General features: G+C 41.0%; 1 protein-coding gene across 1 annotated transcript in view; it reads right to left on the reverse strand.

The window, feature by feature from the left end:
- Positions 1–369: 369 nt before the first annotated feature.
- Positions 370–22,763, reverse strand: part of BOK (BCL2 family apoptosis regulator BOK) — a 35,852-nt gene continuing 13,458 nt past the window's right edge. The window contains exons 3-5 of the mRNA XM_060767960.2: positions 14,265–14,393; positions 3,146–3,309; positions 370–1,360 (exon numbers count right to left, since the gene is read on the reverse strand). Of these exons, the coding sequence (XP_060623943.1) occupies positions 1,235–1,360; positions 3,146–3,309; positions 14,265–14,393 (419 nt within the window). The 3' untranslated portion in view covers positions 370–1,234. The remainder of the gene's footprint in view (positions 1,361–3,145; positions 3,310–14,264; positions 14,394–22,763) is intronic.

Raw genomic sequence — 22,763 nt, forward strand, 5'->3', positions numbered from 1 at the left:
ACACAATTCCCAGGATCTCAGCTCAGGCGATTTAGCTACACCTCCCATGATAGACTACTGCTCATTTCAAATAGTGTCAGAGTGGAAATCACGCAGTCTCCAAATAATGTTGGACTAAAAACCCCAGCATTCTTAGCCAACCTAGCAATAGTCAGGGTTGCCGTCCATCAATTTCTGAATGGCTTGATTATTTGTATCTCTGACTTAAAGTAACAGTACTTCCACACATCTATCTTTTAGGCTGGCAGGTTGACATTTTCTGTTTATCAGTCAGTTGTTGTTTTTTTTTTTGGGGGGGGGGGGGGGTTGCAACTAATAAGCATTCTTTGTCATTTTGGGCTATTATAAGACTTTAGAAACAGCTCCAGGTTCACAAAATAAAATATTCAATCATTTATTATTTATCACAACAGAAATAAAAGTCACACATTGCACATGCTAAATGCACTGCAGTGGATACAATTCACAGACCTATCTTTACTGGATGTTTTGCTGATGGGATCTCCTGCATCCCCCATTTACTTTCTCGTACTCCAGTTCGATCTCTTGTTAATATATTTTATAATGTGCTACAATTTGCATTCTTTCGTTGCACTAAGGAAAGAGCAGAATTGTTTATTTTTTTAATTGACTCCTGATATTGTGTCCTTGATGCCCTATGTAACCAAATGATCGCATCTAGTTGGTCATTCTGCTATTCAAGCTACCCATTCTCTGCCTGGCTCCCCTTTAAGGAAAGAGTACCACAACTGGAATGATTCTATAACTTAAGACAAACCATAAAGAATGTCATGCTTTTGAAGAAGTCCTCCAATTCACAGCTTTTACAGGAGATCAAGGAAAGCTGGAGAGATCTAAGTGACAAACGTAGGAACAGCTGATACATTAGGAACAAACAGCACAGTTTTCTTCTTGACAGGAGCACCAACTATGATTTTTTTCCTTTTCTACAAAAAATAGAGCACATTTTGAACAAAAAGAAATAAATAACCGCTGCAAACCCATCATTCTCCCAAACCACTGAACATAATCCTAAGCAACTTTGAAAGTGCAACGGGTGATTTCTGCAAGAAGTGAGCTGAAGAAATATTTATTCCACCATGGATGAAGAGCTTGGGAAGCCAGAAGAATGGAAGTTTGTCCAGCTCTCTTCCTCATTGAATTTCTTCCCTTTTTCTTTTCCAGCTATGCCTATGAGGAGAAGAAGACTGGGGCTTCCATGGGCAAATGAACTTCATCTTTCTGGTAACAGCACAAAGAAGATGGCCTTCAGGAAGTGGCCAAAGCTACAAATGGCAGCCACAAGCCAATGGGAGCGGAGGTTGGGATCAGTATTCACCACACATTTTGTTATGTCAGTCTAAAGAAGAAAAGAGAGAGAGAGAGTTAGAAATGTGCTGTTCTTGGAATTTCACCTTCCATGTAGTGTTCAGTATCACAACTTGAGATCTAATAGGGTTTGCCAAGGATCCCTGGTAGATGACAAGAAAGATTCTCAACTCTGTGCTTACAACTTTCCCCATCTAATCACCATGGTTGAATACAGTGAAATCTAGATACTGCCTATCTGTTAGCCATAACTCTTAGGGAAAACTACCCTAAATATAGCAAAGCATCCAAAAACAAGCAGGATACCAAAGCTGAGCATTAGCTCATTAGCAAGCAGGGCGTAAAGGTGCCATGTGATGTGGCTGTAAAGAATGAAGAGCTTAGGAGGCAAACATGTAGAGTCCAATCTTAAAGAATCACAAAAGGTTTATTTACAATAATAAGAAACTGCATTGCTTAATAATAGAGAACTGAGTCTGAGCTACTCTAACAATATCTCTTCTAAGGCTTCAAAGAGAGGGAAGAAACACCAGTCACTACATCTCACCTGACACACAAGCAGAGAGAGATCTCAAAGCACACAGCACACTCTCTCTGTACTAAAATGTAAGAAGGCAGAAGTCAGACTCAAAAAGGCTTGCAGTAGAAACGTGTCCATTAAAAAACCCAATCAGAATGAGAGCAGAAAGAGAGAAAAGAAAAAGATACATTCCCAACTATCTTACAGGAGACATGAGGGAAGGGAAACCCTCAGGCTATTCTAATGCTAACTAACTTCTCCTCACTGAGGACTTGGGCAGTGTGGGGTTGAATTCCAACAATAACCGCTAATACCTATATAGAAGAAAGCAAAATGCGGCCTGAATCTCATCTGAGCATTTCTACTTTAGAGCCAAGATCCACAAGGGCACAGGATGGTCACACATTCAACTATTGGAGGTGAGAGGCATAGCCCAACATCCAGAAGCATTTCAGTGTTGGCACACAACTCTTGAGTTCCTTTACAATGAAAACAGGGTTGGCCAATCCAACTCTCTGTATTTTAGGCAGATTATAAGTCCCATATTCCTTCAACACTGACTAGAACAGATAAGAGTTATAATAAAAATCCTCAGCATAGTTCTTGAACACAGATCCATGCATTGAGCATTCATTGAAAGATGCACAAGGGAGAGACAAACATAATTATAAGACCATCATTCTGAAACATTCAAATTTTGGTCCTCCGGGTGTTTGTGCCGAGTTGCACCATTCCTGAATATTGTCAATGCTGCCAAGAGGCATCCCAATCATAGTATAAGTGGAAGCTCTGAGCAAGCTTTTTAAAGCATGAGGACGAGACTCATTAAAAAGGTGGTATAGGTCAAGAGCAAATTAGGTGAATGGAATTGGGTCGTAAACTTGATGGCAAATATAGCCTCAGGGTTGTCATAGGTCAGCTGCAAAGCTGCTAGAGAGAGACACAGAGCCAGTATAATCAGTATCATTGTGGGGCAGGGCTGGATAGAAGTAGAGTTAGTTGACTGGCAAAGCTCCAACATAGGGAACTTTGCCCACAGTTCGCATTATGATTGCTGGTGGTTCATAAAACCACTGTGTTTTTATTTAGGTCAATTCAATTTCCACGGTGTTTAACTCCACATTTAGAGGCTGTAACTTTTGATGGTTGGAGAATATATGGCTTCCGGTTCTTGTTGGATTGCAGCTCTCATCATTCCTGCTTGACATAGCTAACAGATATCAAGGGAATACCTATCTAATCACGTTAAGGAAAAGCATATATTCTCTGCACCTGAAAAGTAGTGTTACTACTTACCCAGCCTCCTCTCCTCTTCATCCAGGTCACCAAGGTCTTGCGTACAAACTCTCCCAAGCAATCCACAATGGTATGGACCATGGCTGGCTGAGCGTGTCTCACACAGTCCACAGCAAGGCCAGCTGCCACAGCATACAGAGACACAATCTTGCCCCATGTTATGCCTGCAAGAAGGAAAACATGGTCTTAGCACATATTTTGTATGAAACTGATAGGACTCAAGTCCTGATATATGCAGCAGTATCATTGGAACATGTGTTTTGTCCCTCTAATAGTTTCACAAATGGCAATTGTACGATCTCTTTCCACATCCCATCCCAAACAAAGCTAGAGAAAACACCCAACTGTGTTGTTGCTTATACACAGTCTGGCTTACATCTACAAACAATACAAACATTTTTGCTCAACCAGTAATTTCTGATATATCTGCCATTTCCTACCCTGCAGTCACTGCCCATATAGTGACTGGGTGCAGAAGACTGATTCACATGGTCAGCCAACCTTAAAGGTGATCCTTGTAAAGGCTAAAGCTGAAGAGATACTTATTTATTATTTATTTATTTAAAGTATTTATATTCCACCCTTTTCACCCCACAGAGGACTCAGGGCAGATTGCAATGTACATATACATGGCAAACATTCAATGCCATTTAGACATACAAGATATATAGACAGACACAAAGGCATTTAATATTTCAGCTTTTCCAGCTTCACGAGGCTTGATTCCAGCCACTGGGGGAGCTACCGCTTCACCATCCACTTGTGACACCGAGTCCTTCGATGGAGTACTTCCTCATTCTTCTGCTGGAAGGTTTTTATGGCGTTCTAAAATAGTTAAATTAGCCTCCTCGCATAAAGCGGTACCAAAATTTCCAACTTGACAGATGTAACTGTCTTTCAGGCTTCATAGGTTGACAGCAAGCTAGATTATTAATGGTCGGGAGCTTACTCCAACCTGGGCTGGCACTCATGACCTCTCGGTCAGTAGTGATTTAATGCAGCTGGCTACTAACTAGCTGCATCACAGTCTGGTCCATGTAAACAATTAACCATTGTGAGAATGGCTTTTACAACATGCAGATAAACCTCCATTTCAGCTAGTAATCCAGAATGGGGACAGTGGAACCTTTGCTGTGGTCCAAATCCAAAGGCTTCCTCATAGATGATATGTGCATTGGGTGAGAAATTAACTATAATATGAATGTTCCCAACGCAGCTTCAAATCAGGCTAAGGCCTGCTATAAAAGCTCCAAGGCAAAATCCTTGCACCATGCCAAACAGATCCAATTGTGGGTCATTCCCACAATTTACTTTCAAAATTGCCAATTTTGAAAGTAAATTGTTCCTGCAATTTACTTTCCAAAAGTCAGTCATGCAATTGTTCATTCCATAAATGGCATGACATCAAACATGGCCCTCACTATCTCTTGTAATGTCATATCACACCTGAAAGCAATAATGTTCATACTGCTCAATTTCGTGAGGGATTTAGAATAGTCTGCCAGAGAATCCCAGGATTCCACAGGATGCAGCCATGAGAGGGAGTGCTATTCCAATGCCATAATTGTGCTATATGAAGGAGACTCAGGACACAGTGCTCATGAAGAAGCAGATTCAAACTGTTGTTGAAGGTTTTCATGGCCAATGTTGCTGGGTTGCTGTAAGTTTTCCGGGCTGCATGGTCATGTGATCTCACAACCTCTGAGGATGCCTGCTATAGATGCAGGCAAAACATCAAGAGACAATGCTTCTAGAACATGGCCATACAGCCCGGAAAACTTACAGCAACCCAGATTCAAATTGCTTTTTTTCTTCAAAATATTTTCTGCCCATTCACCTCAAACAAAAATATCATCATGAGGTGACATAAAGGGTCAAACCCTTGTGCTGCTGAACTGCTGACCTGAAGGTTGGCAGTTCGAACCCATGAGATGGGGTAACCTCCTGTCTGTCAGCTCCAGTTCGTGCCAGACTAGCAGTTTGAAAACATGCAAATGTTAGTTGATAAATAGGTACCGCTTTGGTGGGAAAAGGCAAAGAGATGCTCTAAGCAATCTTGCTGGCCACACAACCAGGTGACAACCAGGAGATGAGTCCCCCTTCGGGGGTAGAGAAGGGCGGGGTACAAATATTTGAAATAAATAAATAAGCTCAAAAATGGGGAAAAAAGCACCTCCACAGAGCCAGAGATGAACACTGCCTCCAGAAGCTGGAAATGAAAGGAGAAGCCTCTACCTTTGTTTGTGTTTGTCTGTGCCATTGTTTATGATTGTAAAGGCATTGAATGTTTGCCTATGTATGGAAATGCTGTAATCCACTCTCAGTTACCTAGGAGAAAAGGATGCAATATAAATAGTGTGTTGTTGTTGTTGTTGTTGTTTCAGATTACAATTGTGTCAATACAAGTCGCTGTTTTTACAAAGACACTCTGAAACGCCAGCACCACATTTAACTTTATGTGTGCATGGCACTTTAAAAGCCACCAAGAAGAAAACAAGCCTTGAGAGGAGTGCAAGATGAGTCTCTACATATCATCCCATAAAGCTGAAGTTAAAAATAAATCCCCATTTCGAAGTTGATACACAATGCATAAAAAGTGAGCTGTCTCTGAGATGGGCTTTTGTTTGAACAGCCGGATGGAAGCCAGCTGTGGAACAGAGGTATGTAAATACTGAACGGCACAGAAGGGAGCGAACAAACGAGGACCGGCCGCTCAGTCAACCACCCCCAGTCCCTGCATCGGCTTCCTAGCAGCTGGAAGGCTTCCAGGGAGCCATGTGGCGCAAAGCGTCTGGTCAGCCTCTGAGCTCACAAAACCACACATCCTTTAGCTAGATAAATAAATCTACCCACTCTTGATTATCAAAGAGCACAGGATTCCATCCAGACCACAAAACAAACCTCTCATTAGCCACACAACATTAAGAGGGGGTGGCGGAAATGGAAACAGGGTAATAACACGAACAAGCCAGCCATTGAGGGTCTAGCTGAAGACTCTCTTAAGCCCTGCATGCCATGTCAAGATTAAGATACAGCACTATCCCCAAAATGTAAATTTCTTGAGAATCCTAAAACTCTTTATGCTAGTCCTGCAAAATCAGACACAAGCCACAAACAAATCCAGAGTTTAAATACTACTCAGTATTGTATTGTTGAAGGATTTCACTGGGTTGCTGTGACTTTTCTGGGCTGTTTGGCCATGTTTCAGAAGCATTCTCACCTAACGTTTCACCTACATCTATGGCAGGCATCCTTAAAGATTGTGAGGTCTGTTGGAAACTAGGCAAGTGAGATTTATATATCTGTGGAATAATGTCCAGGGTGGGACAGCAAATAAAGATAAACACTCAAAAAGCAAAGGAATTCCAGACACGAATCAGTCATGGTCAGCTAACACCTCCCAACAAAGGATTCCCCCAGGCAGCAACCAGCCAGACTTTGAAGCTGCAAGGCAATTAAATTCTAATAACATTCACACCTTCCTCAAACAGACAAGAATTCTTTCTTCCACCCTGGACATTATTCCACAGATATGTAAACCTCACTTGCCTAGTTTCCAGCAGACCTCACAACCTCTGAGGATGCCTGCCATTGATATGGGCAAAAACATCAGGAGATAATGCTTCTGGGACATGGCCATAAAGCCCTGAAAACTCACAGTGACCGACTACTTGGTATTGCTTGATAATGTGTTTTCCTGAAAATGGTCTCAGTCAAAAAAGAAGGAAGTTTAAGGCACTGTTTATTTTGCCCTTGACTCAAAACAGACTATTCACTCTCTTTCTTATCCCAGGACACGTGAAACTGCTATTCTTGAAAAATGTCTATTTCAAAGCATTGTACACTACTTAAACAAAGGCTTTGACAGTTATTCATTTGTAACAGGAAGGAACTGGCAGAACCACCTCTGGGTATTCTTTGCCTAAGAAAACCTGATGAAAAATTCATAAAGCCTCCATAAATTGGCAGGTGGCTTGAAGGCACATACACACAGAGTGTTGTGCTGCCCATTACTTACAAGGGACCAAAAGGACACATCACTCCCCAATTTGCCACTCAACTAGGGTTGGGTTACAGTCTGTATTGCCTCAACCAATGTGGCCATGCTGGGTTTTTGTAGTTCAACATATCTGAAAAGCACCATGTTTTGGAAAGGTTGGACAATAGTAGCTGCTGTTCCACCACAGAGAAGGAACAGAGATCCAACCATTGCCAAATGGGAACTGGAAAGCTCTTTTTGTATTTTCCTCTTGTTCTTTTGCATGGCGTTCTTTAGAGCGGTTCAGCTTATTGAAATCTATCCAGCCTAAACAAACACCTGAGTCAGAGTTTATTAGATTCTAAAGCCAGCAGCTCAAACAGAGTTTTAAAGTAAGTCCAATAGTTGAAATGTGCCGTACAAACACAGGAAGAAAAATGCCGCCACCCCTAACTTTCCAGTCAAAATCATCAGCATGGTTTCTGAATCACAATTCTATTCATTTAACATACACCAAAAGACAGAGAGAAAAAACACTCAGCTCATCAGTTGTAGCACATTGAGAAGATTGTTATTGTGGAGCTGGTACTGGGCAGCCATCCATACTTTGGCCTTTGCTCTCAAGTTTCTAGGTTCTTGCTCAGAGATTGCACCCTTGCTACTAAAACAGTGGCTGGACCTATTGTTGGGCTAAGTGAGACAGCTGATAGCGGCAGTTATTGCCTTCCTTTAAAGCTGGGAGAGCTCATTCCAACCGGTGTTGCTTGTCATGCAAACAGGTAGCAAATAAAATCTGCTGGAAAATTCTCTCTACTAAGCAATCATTTAAATGACAGGAAATTCTTATTTCACCACAACCCTCCTATGTACTCAAGCAAGGAACAATCAAGAAAAATAATTTGCTTCGTGCTCACTCGCATCTATTTTCTCTTTCCTGTACACACACATACAGTGTTCCCTCACTTATCATGGGAGTTCCGTTCCAGGCCCACCCACAATAAGTGAAAATCCATGAAGTAGGGACGCCATATTAATTTTAATATTTATGTTGTTGTTGTTTATTCACTCAGTCATTCTGACTCTTCGTGATCTCATGGACCAGCCCACGCCAGAGCTCCCTGTCAGCCATCACCACCTCCATCTCCTTCAAGGTCAATCCAATCACTTCGAGGATACCATCCATCCATCTTGCCGTTGGTCGGCCCCTCTTCCTTTTTCCTTCCATTTTCCCCAGCATCATTGTCTTCTCTAAGCTTTCCTGTCTCCTCATTATGTGGCCAAAGTACTTCAACTTTGTCTCTACTATCCTTCCCTCCAGTGAGCAGCCAGGCTTTATTTCCTGAAGTATGGACTGGTTGGATCTTCTGGCAGTTCAAGGCACTCTCAGAACTTTCCTCCAACACCACAGTTCAAAAACATCTATCTTCCTTCGCTCAGTCTTCCCTATGGTCCAGCTCTCACATTTGTAGGTGACTAGAGGGAATACCATTGCTTTAACTATGCAGATCGTCGCTGCCAGTGTGATGTCTCTACTCTTCACCATTTTATCAAGATTGGTCATTGCTCTCCTCCCAAGAAGTAAACATCTTCTGATTTCCTAGCTGCAGTCTGCATCTGCAGTAATCTTTGTACCTAGAAATACAAAGTCTGTCACTGCCTCCACGTTTTCTCCCTCTATTTGCCAGTTATCAATCAGTCTGGTTGCCATAATCTTGGTTTTTTAAAATGTTTAACTGCAACCCAGCTTTTGCACTTTCTTCTTTCACCTTGGTTAGAAGGCTCCGCAGGTCCTCCTCGCTTTCGGCCATCAAAGTGGTCTCATCGGCATATCTAAGGTTGTTAATGTTTCTTCCAGCAATTTTAACCCCAGCCTTGCATTTGTCAAGCCCCGCACATCGCATGATGTGTTCTGCATACAAGTTAAATAGGTTCGGTGAGAGTATACAACCCTGCCATATGCCATTCCCAATTTTGAACCAGTCTTTAATATTAATACATTATTTTATATATTTTATATATTATTTTTCTTATCCGCGCTTCCTTATTCACCTCCAGGCCCATCCCAAGGATGCCTGCCTGCCTCCCTGGCCTCCGCAGAGCCTCCGGAGCCACGCAGGAAGCAGCAGGCCAGGGAGGCAGGCCTTTCCCACCGTGCCTTAGGCTGCCACACTTCCGGGGCCCCTGGCCTCCCTGGCTTCCACTAGACATAAATATTTTATATTTTTATTAATATTTTCAAAAACCCGCAAAACAGCGAGTCCGCTAAAGCGAACCGCGAAGTAGTGAGGGAACACTGTATATGGCAAGTACCAAGAAATATAATACATGTACAAGCACATTTTATCTAACATGGCATGCATGGCTTTTGAAGCCAGCTTCAAATGCCATCCCCTTTAGCTAAGTAATTTATAATAAATAATAATAATCAAACTTTATTTATATACCACCCTATCTCCCCAAGAGGACTCAGGGTGGTTTCTAACATAAAGCAAAACATTCAATTGCCAGAAAGGAAAGCCATACAACAAAATTAAACATCATAAAACATAAACATAAAATCCTACTAAAACAATCACAAACATTTTAATTTAAAATTTACTCCATCAGACGGGTTCAAAATACCAATGGCCAGAATTACAGAATGGACATGACCAACTATGAAAGGGCTAGGCAAGGGCTGGTACCACAAAGTATCACAGGGTCAAGGAAATGGATAAAGTGCAGAACAGGGTCCTGGCTGATAGTCAAGGGAAGGGCCAAGGGACTAGTCATTCTCGAAAACCTGCTGTAATAACCAAGTATTCAGTTCCCTATGGAAGGAAGACAGTGTACAGGCTTGCCTAATCTCTCTGGAGAAGGCGTTCCAAAGTCGGGGGCTACCACTGAGAAGGCCCTCTCCCTCGTCCCCACCAGCCGTGCTTGTGATGGTAGAAGTGAGAGAAGGCCTCCCCAGCACATCTCAGAGCCTGTGCCAGTTCATAGGGGGAGATGCGGTCATGAAGATAGGCAGGGCCCGAACCGTTTAGGGTCACAACCTGCACCTTGAATTTGGACCAGAAACTTATCGGCAGCCAGTGGAGCTGCTTTATTGCAATGCATTGTACGCTCCCTATAATTAGCTCCAGTTAGAAGCCTAGCTGCCGACCTTTGTACCAGTTGGGAGTTTCTGGGCCGTTTTCAAAGGCAGCCCCAGGTAGAGTGCATTGCAATAATCCAATCTGGATGTAACCAAGGAATGGACCACTGTGGCCATGTCCAACTTCTCAAGGTTATATGCCTCTTCATACATTTAACACTACAATCCTGTGCTTATACACATAGGAGTAAGTGCATTGAGTACAGTGAGATTTATGTGCAAAGGATTGTAATGCAAGTTGACAATACTATTTTGGGGGGAGAGGTAGCTGTGGTTGAAGGTTGTATTTCTAAATCTGAAGTTGAAAAAGGCTTCATCTACACTGACATATAATTGCATTATGAAACTGCATTATATGGCAGCGTGGCCAGGACATAATTTACAATATGTAAAATGTGTGTCCACCAAATGTTGATCAGCATATCTCTTTAGTCCTTTTCAGCACAGCTGGTTGTGATGAGTGATGGGAATTGTAATTAATTTACCTACTGCCTGATACACTGTGTAATCTTGGAAGCTCAGCAGGATCACTCCTGGTTAGTATTTGAATGGGAAACCCATAATACCAGGAGCTATGGGCTATACTTCAAAAGAAAGATCTGGCAAAACAACCTTTGAGTATTCCATGCCTAAGAAAATCCTATGAAACTCATGAGGATGCCATAAAATGACAAATGCTTGAAGGCACACGTTCGTGCACACAAGCTATACTTAGAGGAAGGAAATGGTAAACCACTTTGGAGAATCCTTGCCTAAGAAATCATATGAAATGACAATGCATATACACATATACCTACAGGTCTAATGCAGAATTTTAACATTCAAGTCAGTTTGAAAAAACACTCCAGGCAGCTACTTTCCGTCTTCTGTCACTGAGTCTGACCTTAATTTTTTCCCCAAAGGGTGGAATGTCTGGCTCAGGAACAGCTGGCCTTTATTTTGCTGGCCTTAACTTTAAGCCTCCAAACGGTTACTTGGATCTTGATAATAGAAACTAACATCTTCTTAGAAGAATTACATTCCCTCTCTGTTCCTGGAGTGAGGACAGGACTTGTGGACCTTTACAGAGGAGGGAATTTCAGCAGATTCAACCTCAATAGGATGCTTGTACACTGCCAAAGTCTTGTCCTCTTTGGCAACTCTCCACCCTACATCCAGTGAATCTTAAAAATCCTACATGGGTCATTTGACTCATAAGTGAGATGGCAAGTACTCATCATTTCTAAAATTGCACTAGAAGTTGGAAAATAAACCTGAGTCACAATGTTAGTTTAGAATGACTGCAGAAGTGTATTTTTAATTTTCTGGAAATTTCCAAGCAGATGGAACATTTCTGCCCAAAACTGGTTAGGTCAATTAATGGGTTGTAAATTGATCCTCAGAAATTAATTTGATGGAATTTATTCCAGGTTCCTTTATAGACACAGAGGTATGCACATAATCTAATGAATGCATATACGCTTCATGTTTAGGCCATCTCGGGCATGGGCAAACTTGGACCCTTCAAGTGTTTTGGATTTCAACTCCCACAATTCCTAACAGCCTCAGGCCCTGGGAATGGACATCATGACACTGTTACAAGACAGGTGCATATCATATAAGAGGCAGAGGCACATGTGTTTGCTCAAAATATGACTATTTTTTTGGAGCAATATGCAAAAAACTAAGATTTGTGCATCTTCTTTCATTGATTTTTTCCTTTCAAGCAGCATGCATAGTGCCACATCGTTGTAATTCCTTCAAATGCAGGCTTATGTCCCACAGAAAGTAGGCCAGCCCACAGAAATTCAGGATTCCAGAAAATCCAAATTCCCTCTTGCTGGAAAGGAAACGGAAGGCATCTTCAAGGACAGGGGAGCAGATGTCATATGAAGCTGAGCATTTTTGTTTAGAAAACATCAGGTGTTTTCCTTTTTTTTTGGTCAAGAATTCCTGAAGTTGTTATTTCCTGAAGGAGCTTCTCAATACCATTCGTTTCAACATTTTAAGGGATTTTACTCAGGAGTAAGCCCCAATGTGTTCAAATGATCTTATTTCCAGAGGTATGTCTCCATCCTTTTTGAGAAGAAACAGTTTCTCTGCTCATCCAACCACCCATCCAAAGGAATTTTCTCTCATTTTGCAGATACACACACACACCCTATGTGCTGTCAATCCCTCTTTTTGATTGGCAAAGAGGAGCCCCCGGTGATGTAACGGGTTAAACCCTTGTGCTGGCAGGACTGCTGACCGAAAGGTCGGCGGTTCGAATCTGAGGAGCAGAGTGAGCTTCTGTCTGTCAGCTCCAGCTTCTCATGCGGGGACATGAGAGAAACCTCCCACAGGATGGTAAAACATCTGGCCAATTCTCTCACATCAGAAGCGTCTTGCAGTTTCTCAAGTCGCTCCTGACATGAAAAAAATGGCAAAAAATAAACAATAAAATAAAAGAAATCCTTTGCTACTTAATAACATAAAGTGCTGACAAAAAATTTAAAACTTTTCTTTAAAATTATGTACTAAACTTCAGTTTCTTTATTAAGTGAAAGGTGGACCTAGAGAGGTTGTAGATATCTTGTTTAATTATTAAGAATTAAAGCTTATGAAGCAGAGGATATTTTTTAAAGATTTAAATATTTCTGCAAGTCTTTATGAGGAAAGGGCTCTGTAATGGCAAATCAATATATCCATAAAATCCCCCCATCTATATTATTTACAGTATTGAAAATATTTAAACAAACCAGATGCTTGGACATTATCCTTAGTTCATGAATACCCAAGAAGCAAACATGGTGCTATTATAGTCTCAAAATGTGCTTTAGGAAGTAGAAAACCTAAAATCCATGAACTAGGAAAATAATTCTGGAGTGGAAACCCATGAAGTAACTGTTCCAAAAACTCTGACATAATAACACTTCTTGATCCACGGACCCCAAAAGAGGAGCATGGGAATGTCTAATCCCATGACCAAATTAGGCAAATTGGGCCACATCAGTCAGATGTGTACTAAATGATCATGCACTATATATACTCCTGGGAGGGTCCAATTACAATAGATGTCCTGGAGAGAAAAACAAAGATCTACTGCAACTGAGCCTTTCCAGAAATACATTTAGTAACTGAGCCCTTTAGTGTTAATAAAACATCAATTGCCTTAATAGGGAGCCCTCCCAGGAAGAGAAAAGCTACATGACATCTATCTTATGCGTACTTAGTGGTGAAGACAAGTACATATTGTACTCATTAAAAGGGTTGATGCAGGGAGGAATTTCTTGGCATCTTAATAGATTTTTTCTTTTTTAATTAAGATATAGGGTTGTTGCTGTTTTAATGCAGTACATTTTGTGTTCTTGTCATTTTGGAAAAATGTACCTGTAATTATAGAAAATGAATAACAACCTGCTGGTCAATGTGGAGTCCCCATACTTAAAAATAGTTTTGTGGTCCCAGCCTTGATCACAAGCTAATTCCAGTTATCAGGGTTTTTGCTTGAAGACCAGAAGAAACTGGGGAGAAACTTGACAGCTAAGAATGCCTTCAGTCTCTTTAGGAACCAAAGAGACAAAGGAAAAATACATGAAAACTAAATAAAAGAGATTGATCTGTAGCTACAGGCAGACAACTTTTGAACTATCAAAAATGTTGGAATAATTCCTAGAAGGCCAACTGTACAGGAATGTAGGAGTTGCCCTCCAAAATATCTGGAGAGCCAAAGGTTCCCAATTCCTCTTGTATGATACAGTCATTAATTAGGAGAAGTGCTTGAAATCAAATGGATTTCCCTAGTGGGAGAAAGAGAAACTGAGAGAGGTTGAAAAATCTCCTCATCTGGCGACATGTAAATCATAAATGGATTTGTGTTAAATCATTATGACACCATGGACTGCCAAACTGCTTACAATCCAGATCATTTGCCAAATGGGCCCCGCCTTGCAAGCTAGCCTAAAACATGCCTCTGCTTACGCCTCTTGCTTTGTCTCATTTAATTTCCCTCGCCCAGACTGCCGACCAGGTAGTTTCCACACCTGAAGAAAAGATCTGCGTTGCCACGGCCAGGAATGCATCTGTCACCACTGTTTCAGAGTGCAGAGAAATGTTCAGCTGTCGCGCTACGTTCCGGTAAAGGTTGGGCCGAATGTACTCCAGCTCATCACCTAAGAAAATGAAACACAAGGGGTGTTTAATAGTTTGCGTCTTACCTTTCAATCTGTATTTCAGGTAGGTATACAACAAAACACAATTTTCTAAAAGAATTGAAATTATTAAAACAGTGAACAAGCAGCATGGTACTATTTTGAAAAAAGTCAAGTGAAAACATACCAATTATAAAAAGAATAAGGAGCCTGAGCAAAGTTTTAAACATTCTTAAGATATGCTTAAACTTCAATGAAGGCTGGACCACTCACCTGGCATCAGAGACAATGCTGAAAAGATAATGGTCCACTATTGCAAATCATCGCCTCTATCAGTTCAATGACAATAAAGCTTTTCAAGATTGAACTAAAAGCTGTGTGAAATGAATCTAATGCAAAATAAAGGGGATGCATGTTTGATGGCCATTTCACACTACCTCTTCAGAGCGATGGCACAACTTCATATTGACAGATACGGCTCCAAGGTGTTGTCAGTGATGTCACTAGGGACTTCATCCCATGAGTGCCAGGAAAGAAGGGGAAAGGGGGGGAAGAGGAGGGGATTGCCTGATCCCATTCCCTCCTGTCTTTCTCTGTCTTCTTGGATGGCCAGCTTTACCATGACTTTCTCCTGATTTTTGTCACTTGGAGTACCATCTTCTAAGCCATAAGACAGTAATTTCCAATCTGTGGTCCATGGACCACCAGTGGTCCCCAAGAATGAAAATATGGTCCACGGTCTCACCGTTATTACATAGTTGCTTCGAAACCACGCAGCAACAAGAGTGACTGGTCTCGCAAAATCCTCTTATAGTGCTGAGAGATGTTGGGAGGGGAGAGGCTGACTACCCACAAAAGATGACTACTACCACATCAGCTCTAGGTTATTAAATATAGTTTTCTGTGGGCGAGCAGATGGTGACTACTGAATGACATATGTTCAATATCAGAAGCTAGAGATGATGTGATCTATCTAATGCAGTTTTCTAAATCAGCACCCCAAATAACCAAACCAAATCTAAGTTGACCAAAAACTGATTCGTAACCCTTTCAGTACAAATGTTGGAGAGTGGTCCCTAGTCAAAAAAAAGTTTTGGAACCACTGCCATAAGACGGTTTCTAGGCTTAATTTCCATGCACTGCAGAAACGGAGCCTCATGGAGTCCCATCATGTGATCCTTTACATCATGTGATCGCCTCTGTGGGATTCCTATGTGGCTTCATTTCCACAGTGCATGGAAACGGAGCCCAAAGTCCACCTGATGAGGTCTTAAGGTTACTGCAGTAATTCACGGTGACATCCCTTTTGGCTTCCTGCCTTAGCAAACCATACAATGATGTTGTACCAGCAAATATAACAAAATCAGCAATTACAAAAAAAAGCGGCAACAAAAGTACCAGTGTGTGCTTGTAGCATATGCAGGTGAAACCAAATAATTCAGAGCATCATTGTAATTGGTTAATGACAGCTCTGAATGGAGCACATGTACATCAGAAAGTTCAAACAGTTAATCACGATAGGAGCTTTAGCTCTCTTGTAGGAATATTGGTATAGTACATATAAAATGTTTTATAGTTATATCTAACTGGCCGGGTATTTTTTTAATTGAAAAACTCAATACATTTCTATTGAAACATGCCACAAAATTCTATAAGCAGTTATTTTGATGTGACCCTTTTTGATGATGTCACCCAGAGAGGTTCACACCTTCCGAGTGACGCCACTGGCTGTTGTGTTTAATTGCTCTTATTAAGTCCCACACTGGCAACCATGTCTAGATTGAAGAGTAGGATAAAGGCTGTTCAAAATAATCAATCATCACATCCTTTTCTCATACATGGCCCCAGGACTGCCAAAATGTTCTCAGAACAATGCTTTTCCGAGACCTTAGAGAACATTAAGAGCAATAGGATGGGTGGGTGCTTCCCATCCCTGAAAAGGTGTGGAAAACTTGGCTGTCTCAGTATTCACTTTTGTGGGATACACCCTTCTTCAACTCCCCTTTCAGCTGATATCAAAAAAGAAAACATACTTTGTGCCTAAAGCCATTTATTTTGTATTAATATGGACAGGAGAAGTTAAGATCTTGAACAGTCCTTGTTTTGCTGGTTCTTCAGATCTGCTTTGCTAATTTATGAGCAGTTGCATCCTTCTCCTGCTGTTCTGGTCTCAGGCATCTTCAAAATTGCTCTTGATCCTCTGACCTTCCTACATAAATGTACGTCAGAGGAAGGAAACTGTATTGCTGGCTCATTTTTACTACCACAGTGGACCACACCACTGAATTTTTGCCCCAAGAGTCTACCTCTGACTTGCACTTCTTTACATTTCAACTCATTTTTGGCCCATTTTTTAGGCTGGGTGAGATGTTAGCATATAAAAAGTATACTGCCACCCAGTAGTGACTATTTATTATTTCTGGAATGACTTGCATCCCTTTTTAAAAAAAAGAGTTTTGAGGAGTTTGGAGATTGTGGTGAGCTTGGAGGCCACAACATGAGGTTGTAGTTGTATGCAGCCTGTGAGTCACACTTTTTTCAACCGTTATATACAGCACTGCCTTTTAACTGTGGGTCCCAATCCCAATTGGTGTCTACTTAACTCAACATTGGGGTCACAAAAAAATGGCAAGAGCAAAAGTTTTCTGAATGCCACCCATTTGCACAAATGTGTTAGCAGCAACCTGCAATGTTTGCATTGGACTTTATAGAAAATACTTCAGATGTACTTCATTAAAAATTGGCCTCTTTTTAAAAAGCCTTGCAAATGCAGATTTATTATCAAGACATGTCTGATTTTATTCCTATTTTATCTACCTATATACTCAGGTGGAATGGGGTCACAAGTGGGAAAAGTTTTAAGAAGCCCTGGAATAGAGCAAGGGTAGAAATCATGCTGCTTTCCAGATGTTGTCAAGCTATAATTCTCAACACCAGTCATCCTATTCTCTAGGATTGGTGGCGCATCATTCCCACGCATGGTATAGAATAGTGGTTCCCAACCACTTGACCAAGGACTACTTTGGCCAGGGACCACTTTCCAACATTACTAGCAAAAGGGTTACAAATCAGTTTTTTGTCATCTTTAGATTTGGTTTGGTTATTTGGGGTGGTGATTCAGAACATTACATTGGATAGATCAGATCAGCTCTAGTTTCTGATACAGAATATATGCCATCCAGTAGTCACCATCTGCTCACCCACAAAAAGCTTCAGCACTATAACAGGGTTTCGCAATACCAGTTGCTCTCGTTGCAAGGGTGTAGCAAAGGTGAGGCCGTGGACCATATTTTAGTTCTTCCGGACCACTGATGGTTTACGGACCACAGGTTGGGAACCACTGGCATACAGGAAAGCTATCACACATCAAGAGCCATGCCCAGCTTTCTATTTACATTTGGGAGTGTGGGATCAGTGTGAGCATTGGCCAAAATTTTAAGCCTTCTTTGCTATGAGGAAATACTCAAAGGGAAGCCTCGAGAGACATGAAGCTCACAGAAATCTCCAGTAGCTTTACAAGGGTCATGGGAAGGACTGTAGTTAAGCTGCAGAACACATGCCTGAATACAAACACTGTCAGCCCCAATCTCTAGCATGTCCAGGCAGCGCATTAGGAGACTACGTGAAACCAAAGAGAGGCACTGTCAGTCTGTGAAATCCAGCCATCGACCAGAACTGTGGGAGGGCAAGTTCCTAAGTCCCCCAACCAGTATATTTATCATTTTAGAGATTTTTGGGTGTGAGACCATGTGCTCCATATGTATTTCCGTGTACTGAACTGTGCATCTTTTCTATTGATTGATTTGCTTTACTTACTTCTTAGATACAGTTTTTGGGGGAGTTATTTTATTGTTATATGTATATTTTTCTTAACATTATGAAAAATATACACATCCTAGCGTTCCTGGTGGATACACACACACGAACACTGTGACAATAAGATATGGGAACCTACATTTATTAATCCTATCTAGTCTCATTAAGCTAATTAATCTCATCCACCTTCAAGCAGTCTGAATTTTGTCAATGTTATTTAATTGGTTCAAATACCAGTCTGGTGTTTTGTTTTCTGTTCTGTTTTGTTTTGTTTTTTAGGATCCTGCAAAGAAAACATTTGACCCTCCAAAAGGCTGAATTGTTCCATGTGATGGAACAATTTTTAAAAAAGCAGAAAGGAAATATGGTGTATATATGCAGAGGCCTGATAAGAAAGAATATTACCCATTTACAAGGGCGGCAGGCTCTCTAACTACAGAGCATGTGGCATTTCTTATGAGAAAATGCAGGGAAGAGACGAAGCCAAGGATAATTGCTTCCAAGGCGAAAAACACATTCGGAGTAAAGACAAAATAGTGTATAGCATAAGCTGTATATTATTTAGAGAGTCAGTGTGATTGGAATGTAGTACTGGGACCCCATCTACATTGCCACATAATACAGTTTAACTACATTCAGCTGCATTATTTGGCAGTGTAGACCGATATAATACTGTTCAATGCAGTTATAACTGCTGGAAATAGCAACCTTCTACAAGCCGTCTATACTAGTTATTTGTTGTGCATATAATTCAGATTGCTTACTATATTGTATGTGTGTGTATGGGTATGCAGTTTTCCCATAACACTACATTGTTTGAGGTTGTGGGAGGGACTATAGACCATGTGATCAGATCTGGGACTATTCAGACTGAGACTCCATTTTTAGAAGTCAGTGTGTGCATTTAGCATAGTGATTGATTGCATTAGACAGAGAAGAGACTGCAACCGATTGCCTTAGAGAGCTTAATGTTTAAACTTTCAACTGGTAAGCAATGTACCTATATGCTGATACATGAAGTTTGTAAGCAAATCAACTATGTTACTTTCAATGAAGACTACTTTATTTCTGTTTCTTGAGAGCACGATTTACAACCAAATATATTTTATGAGAGAGTAGATTTTTTGGGGGGCAATGGAAACAACAGTACTCAAGATCTGCTATATATTTTGTTCATTGGCATAAATCTTTGTTCCTAACAGTCCAAAGAGATAACCAGGTATACCAGTCTAACAACTGAGAAACCTAATTTGTCTTGCATGAATACTAATGGATATATATCATTAAAGAGAAGATTCACTCAAACGAGTTTTTAGCTCTTCTTAGGAAGATCATGCTTTACAAAAAGGTTATGTTTATTCCAAATGGTCTTCATGCTAATTAATCTCCAAAAGGTCATACCTTCCAAAAGGTTATGTGTCCAAAAGGTTATGGAGATTCTAGTTTTCCAAAAATAATATCATATAATGCATTATAAAATGCATTATATGGCAGTGTAGATGGGGCCTGTGATTTGGAAGATTTAGGCTATAGAATATACTTAACCATTAAACTCATTGAGTTATCTTGAGCCAGTGACAGCGTTTCAGCCTGATCAATCTCAGTAGATTTTTGTAAGATTAGACTAGGAAAGTGATGTACACAACCTTTAATTAACTTGAGGAAAGGAAATTATATATGTAACAAACAATCTGGAAATGCATTACTGTTTGTTCTACATCCACACTGTCAATGCCTAACTATGCTTGAAGGAGAGTTACACAGTCCATACTCCTAACCACAAAGATGATCGGTTCAAATTATGGCACACTGCTCAGGGAACTGTCCTGGTTTTTAAAATATTTTTTTATCTTTACTGTAGATTTTTCAAGCATTAAATCCACACTCCTTTTTTGTATCTATTCATCTAAAGATTAATATGATAAGCTTGCTTAAGGGCGCTCTTCTGCATCAGTTCACACCACGAGACAAGACTGAAAAAAATTGAATGTATAGAAGACTCATGAGATCATTCTCAACAAAAATGCCATTCAGATGAAATGGTTTTGCCCCATATAAACCATGTATACATGCATGGGTCTGAGCTATTGGCTAATGACTAGAAAGCACTCTTGGGGTTGCTGTGGATTGATCCCTGAAAACGCAACCCAGTGTACTATTGTTGTGAAAAGAAAGAATGGAATACAAGGGACCATCAAAAAGAATCTAAACATATAACCCTTTCATGCAAGTCTGGAGCAAATTGTGTGACCACACTTTGAACAATATATTACATTCAGCTACTCTGAACTGTTGGAAATAGCAACCTTCTACAAGCCTCCAATACTAGTCATTTGTTATTTTATTTATTATCAAGATTGCTATCTAATAGGTACTGACAGGTTCAGAGACAAGATAACATGAAAACAACCATAACAAGAGAGCTTACTTCTGGACTTTCCAAGCAACATTTAGTTGACTACTATGGGACAAACACTATGCTGGAACATGATTAGGTCTGCTCTGGAAGGGCTTTTCCAATACCTAATGTGTTGGATATGTTAGGATACTCTTCCCAATACAGATTTAGTGTTTTTCCCTTCCAGAGCTGCTGATGCTATGGGATGTTTTTCTTTGACAGGCTCACAATGTTAGGGTTAGTCTCTCACCTATTTAATTCTGCACCTCTGCCTTGGAATGCATCCACATAATTGCCCTTCTACTAACTAAGAATAAAAACATTCAAAAATGTGAATTCAATACCAAGCCTACTGAAGTAACTTTGGTGGATTTAAGTGCTTACAGATCATACTTGACTCCGGGCACTTCAAGTGTTTCCCAACCACTCTCACTGAGGTTAAACAGGCCTGACTTGTTGCACCAGTTGAAAGGGGCTACAAAAACATTGTTCGTGACTCGTGTTGAGAAACAGGAGACATACCAAAAAGCAACCCCAAACAAACCCAAACCAAAGTTATAAGAGAACCAGCATTCCCAGTTCAGTCATTCCTTTATTTCAGGGGACACACTGAATGCATCCTCCTACATTGCTTTGACAGTCTTAATAATCCTCCCACATTTCCTTCCATTTTGTTGCCATACCATGAAATTGGAGAGTATAGAAGCCACACTATCCATAATTGAACAAGGCATTCCTGCTTTAAAACAATGAAGTCAGGAAATATCCACTTTATTATGATGCCAATCACCACTTAATTATTAGATTTAAAAACTAGGGTCCACATACAACTTGTTTGAAAGCAAAATTGTCTTGATTGAAGGGTTTTATGCTACCACCAAGTTTCAGCAACACAGCATGATGTGTGGCCCCTGACAATCCATGGATTAGCAGTGCACTCCACCACACTTCAGAAGGAACTTTTTTTCCGTGTCAGAAAAGACTTGAGAAACTGCAAGTCACTTCTGGTGTGAGAGAACTGGCCGTCTGCAAGGACATCGCCCAGGGGACGCCCAGATGTTTGATTTTTGCCATCCTTGGGGGAGGCTTCTCTCATGTTGCATGGGGAGCTGGAGCTGACAGAGAGAGCTCATCCACGCTCTCCCCAGATTTGAATCTCCTAAAATACTACAAAGTGTGAAAGTGTCTTTCAGAAATGGTAATCATTCTAAAGTGAGGGATCAGGGAAGAAGCAGAATATTCCAATGGTTAAATGGGGTACTGAGATGCCGTTGACTTCAGTCTCTAGACCAGTGGTTCTTAACCTGTGGTTCCCCAGATGTTTTGGCCTTCAACTCCCAGAAATCGTAACAGTTGGTAAACTGGCTGGGATTTCTGAGAGTTATAAGCCAAATCACCTGGGGACCCACAGGCTGAGAACTACTGCTCTAGACAGAGAATGCAGACAAATCTGTTGATAGTATACACTGTGATAGGTTAACCCTACATTTGTGTATGTTTATTTCGATTGATGTGAAGGTTATACCATATTTACTCAAATCTAATGCTCACCTTTTTTGGCTAAATGTCCCTGCCAAAATTGGGGTGCACATTAGATTCGTATCATACAGTAACCTTAGTGCTGAGCCAAAACAAAAGGGGAGCTGCACCTGGAGCTTCTCTTTGAGGGACGTCATCTCTAATTAAATGGCCACAACTCAAAGCTATGCAACCCTGGGATCTGTAGTTTGGTGAGGCATGCAGAACTACAAATATTGTAGTTACCATTACACTGCTCCATTGCAGCCATCCCTTTTTTTTGTCATGTCAAGAGTGACTTGAGAAACTGCAAGTCGCTTCTGGTGTGAAAGAATTGGCATCTGCAAGGATGTTGCCCAGGGGACGCCCAGATGTTTTTGATGTCTTACCATCCTTGTGGGAGGCTTTGCTCATGTCCCCGCATGAGGAGCTGGAGCTGATAGAGGGAGCTCATCTGCGCTCTCCCCGGATTTGAACCTGCAACCTGTCAGTCTTCAGTCCTGCCGGCACAGGGGTTTAACCCACTGCACCACCGGGAGTTCCAGCCATCCACTAGCACAGTGGCTTTCATCCTGTAGGTCCCCAGATGTTTGATCTTCAACTCCCAGAAATTTCAACAGCTGGTAAACTGGCTGGGCTTTTGGGAGTTGTAGGCCAAA

The sequence above is a fragment of the Anolis sagrei genome, chromosome 3, assembly GCF_037176765.1.
Source record: "Anolis sagrei isolate rAnoSag1 chromosome 3, rAnoSag1.mat, whole genome shotgun sequence".
NCBI lineage: Eukaryota > Metazoa > Chordata > Lepidosauria > Squamata > Dactyloidae > Anolis > Anolis sagrei.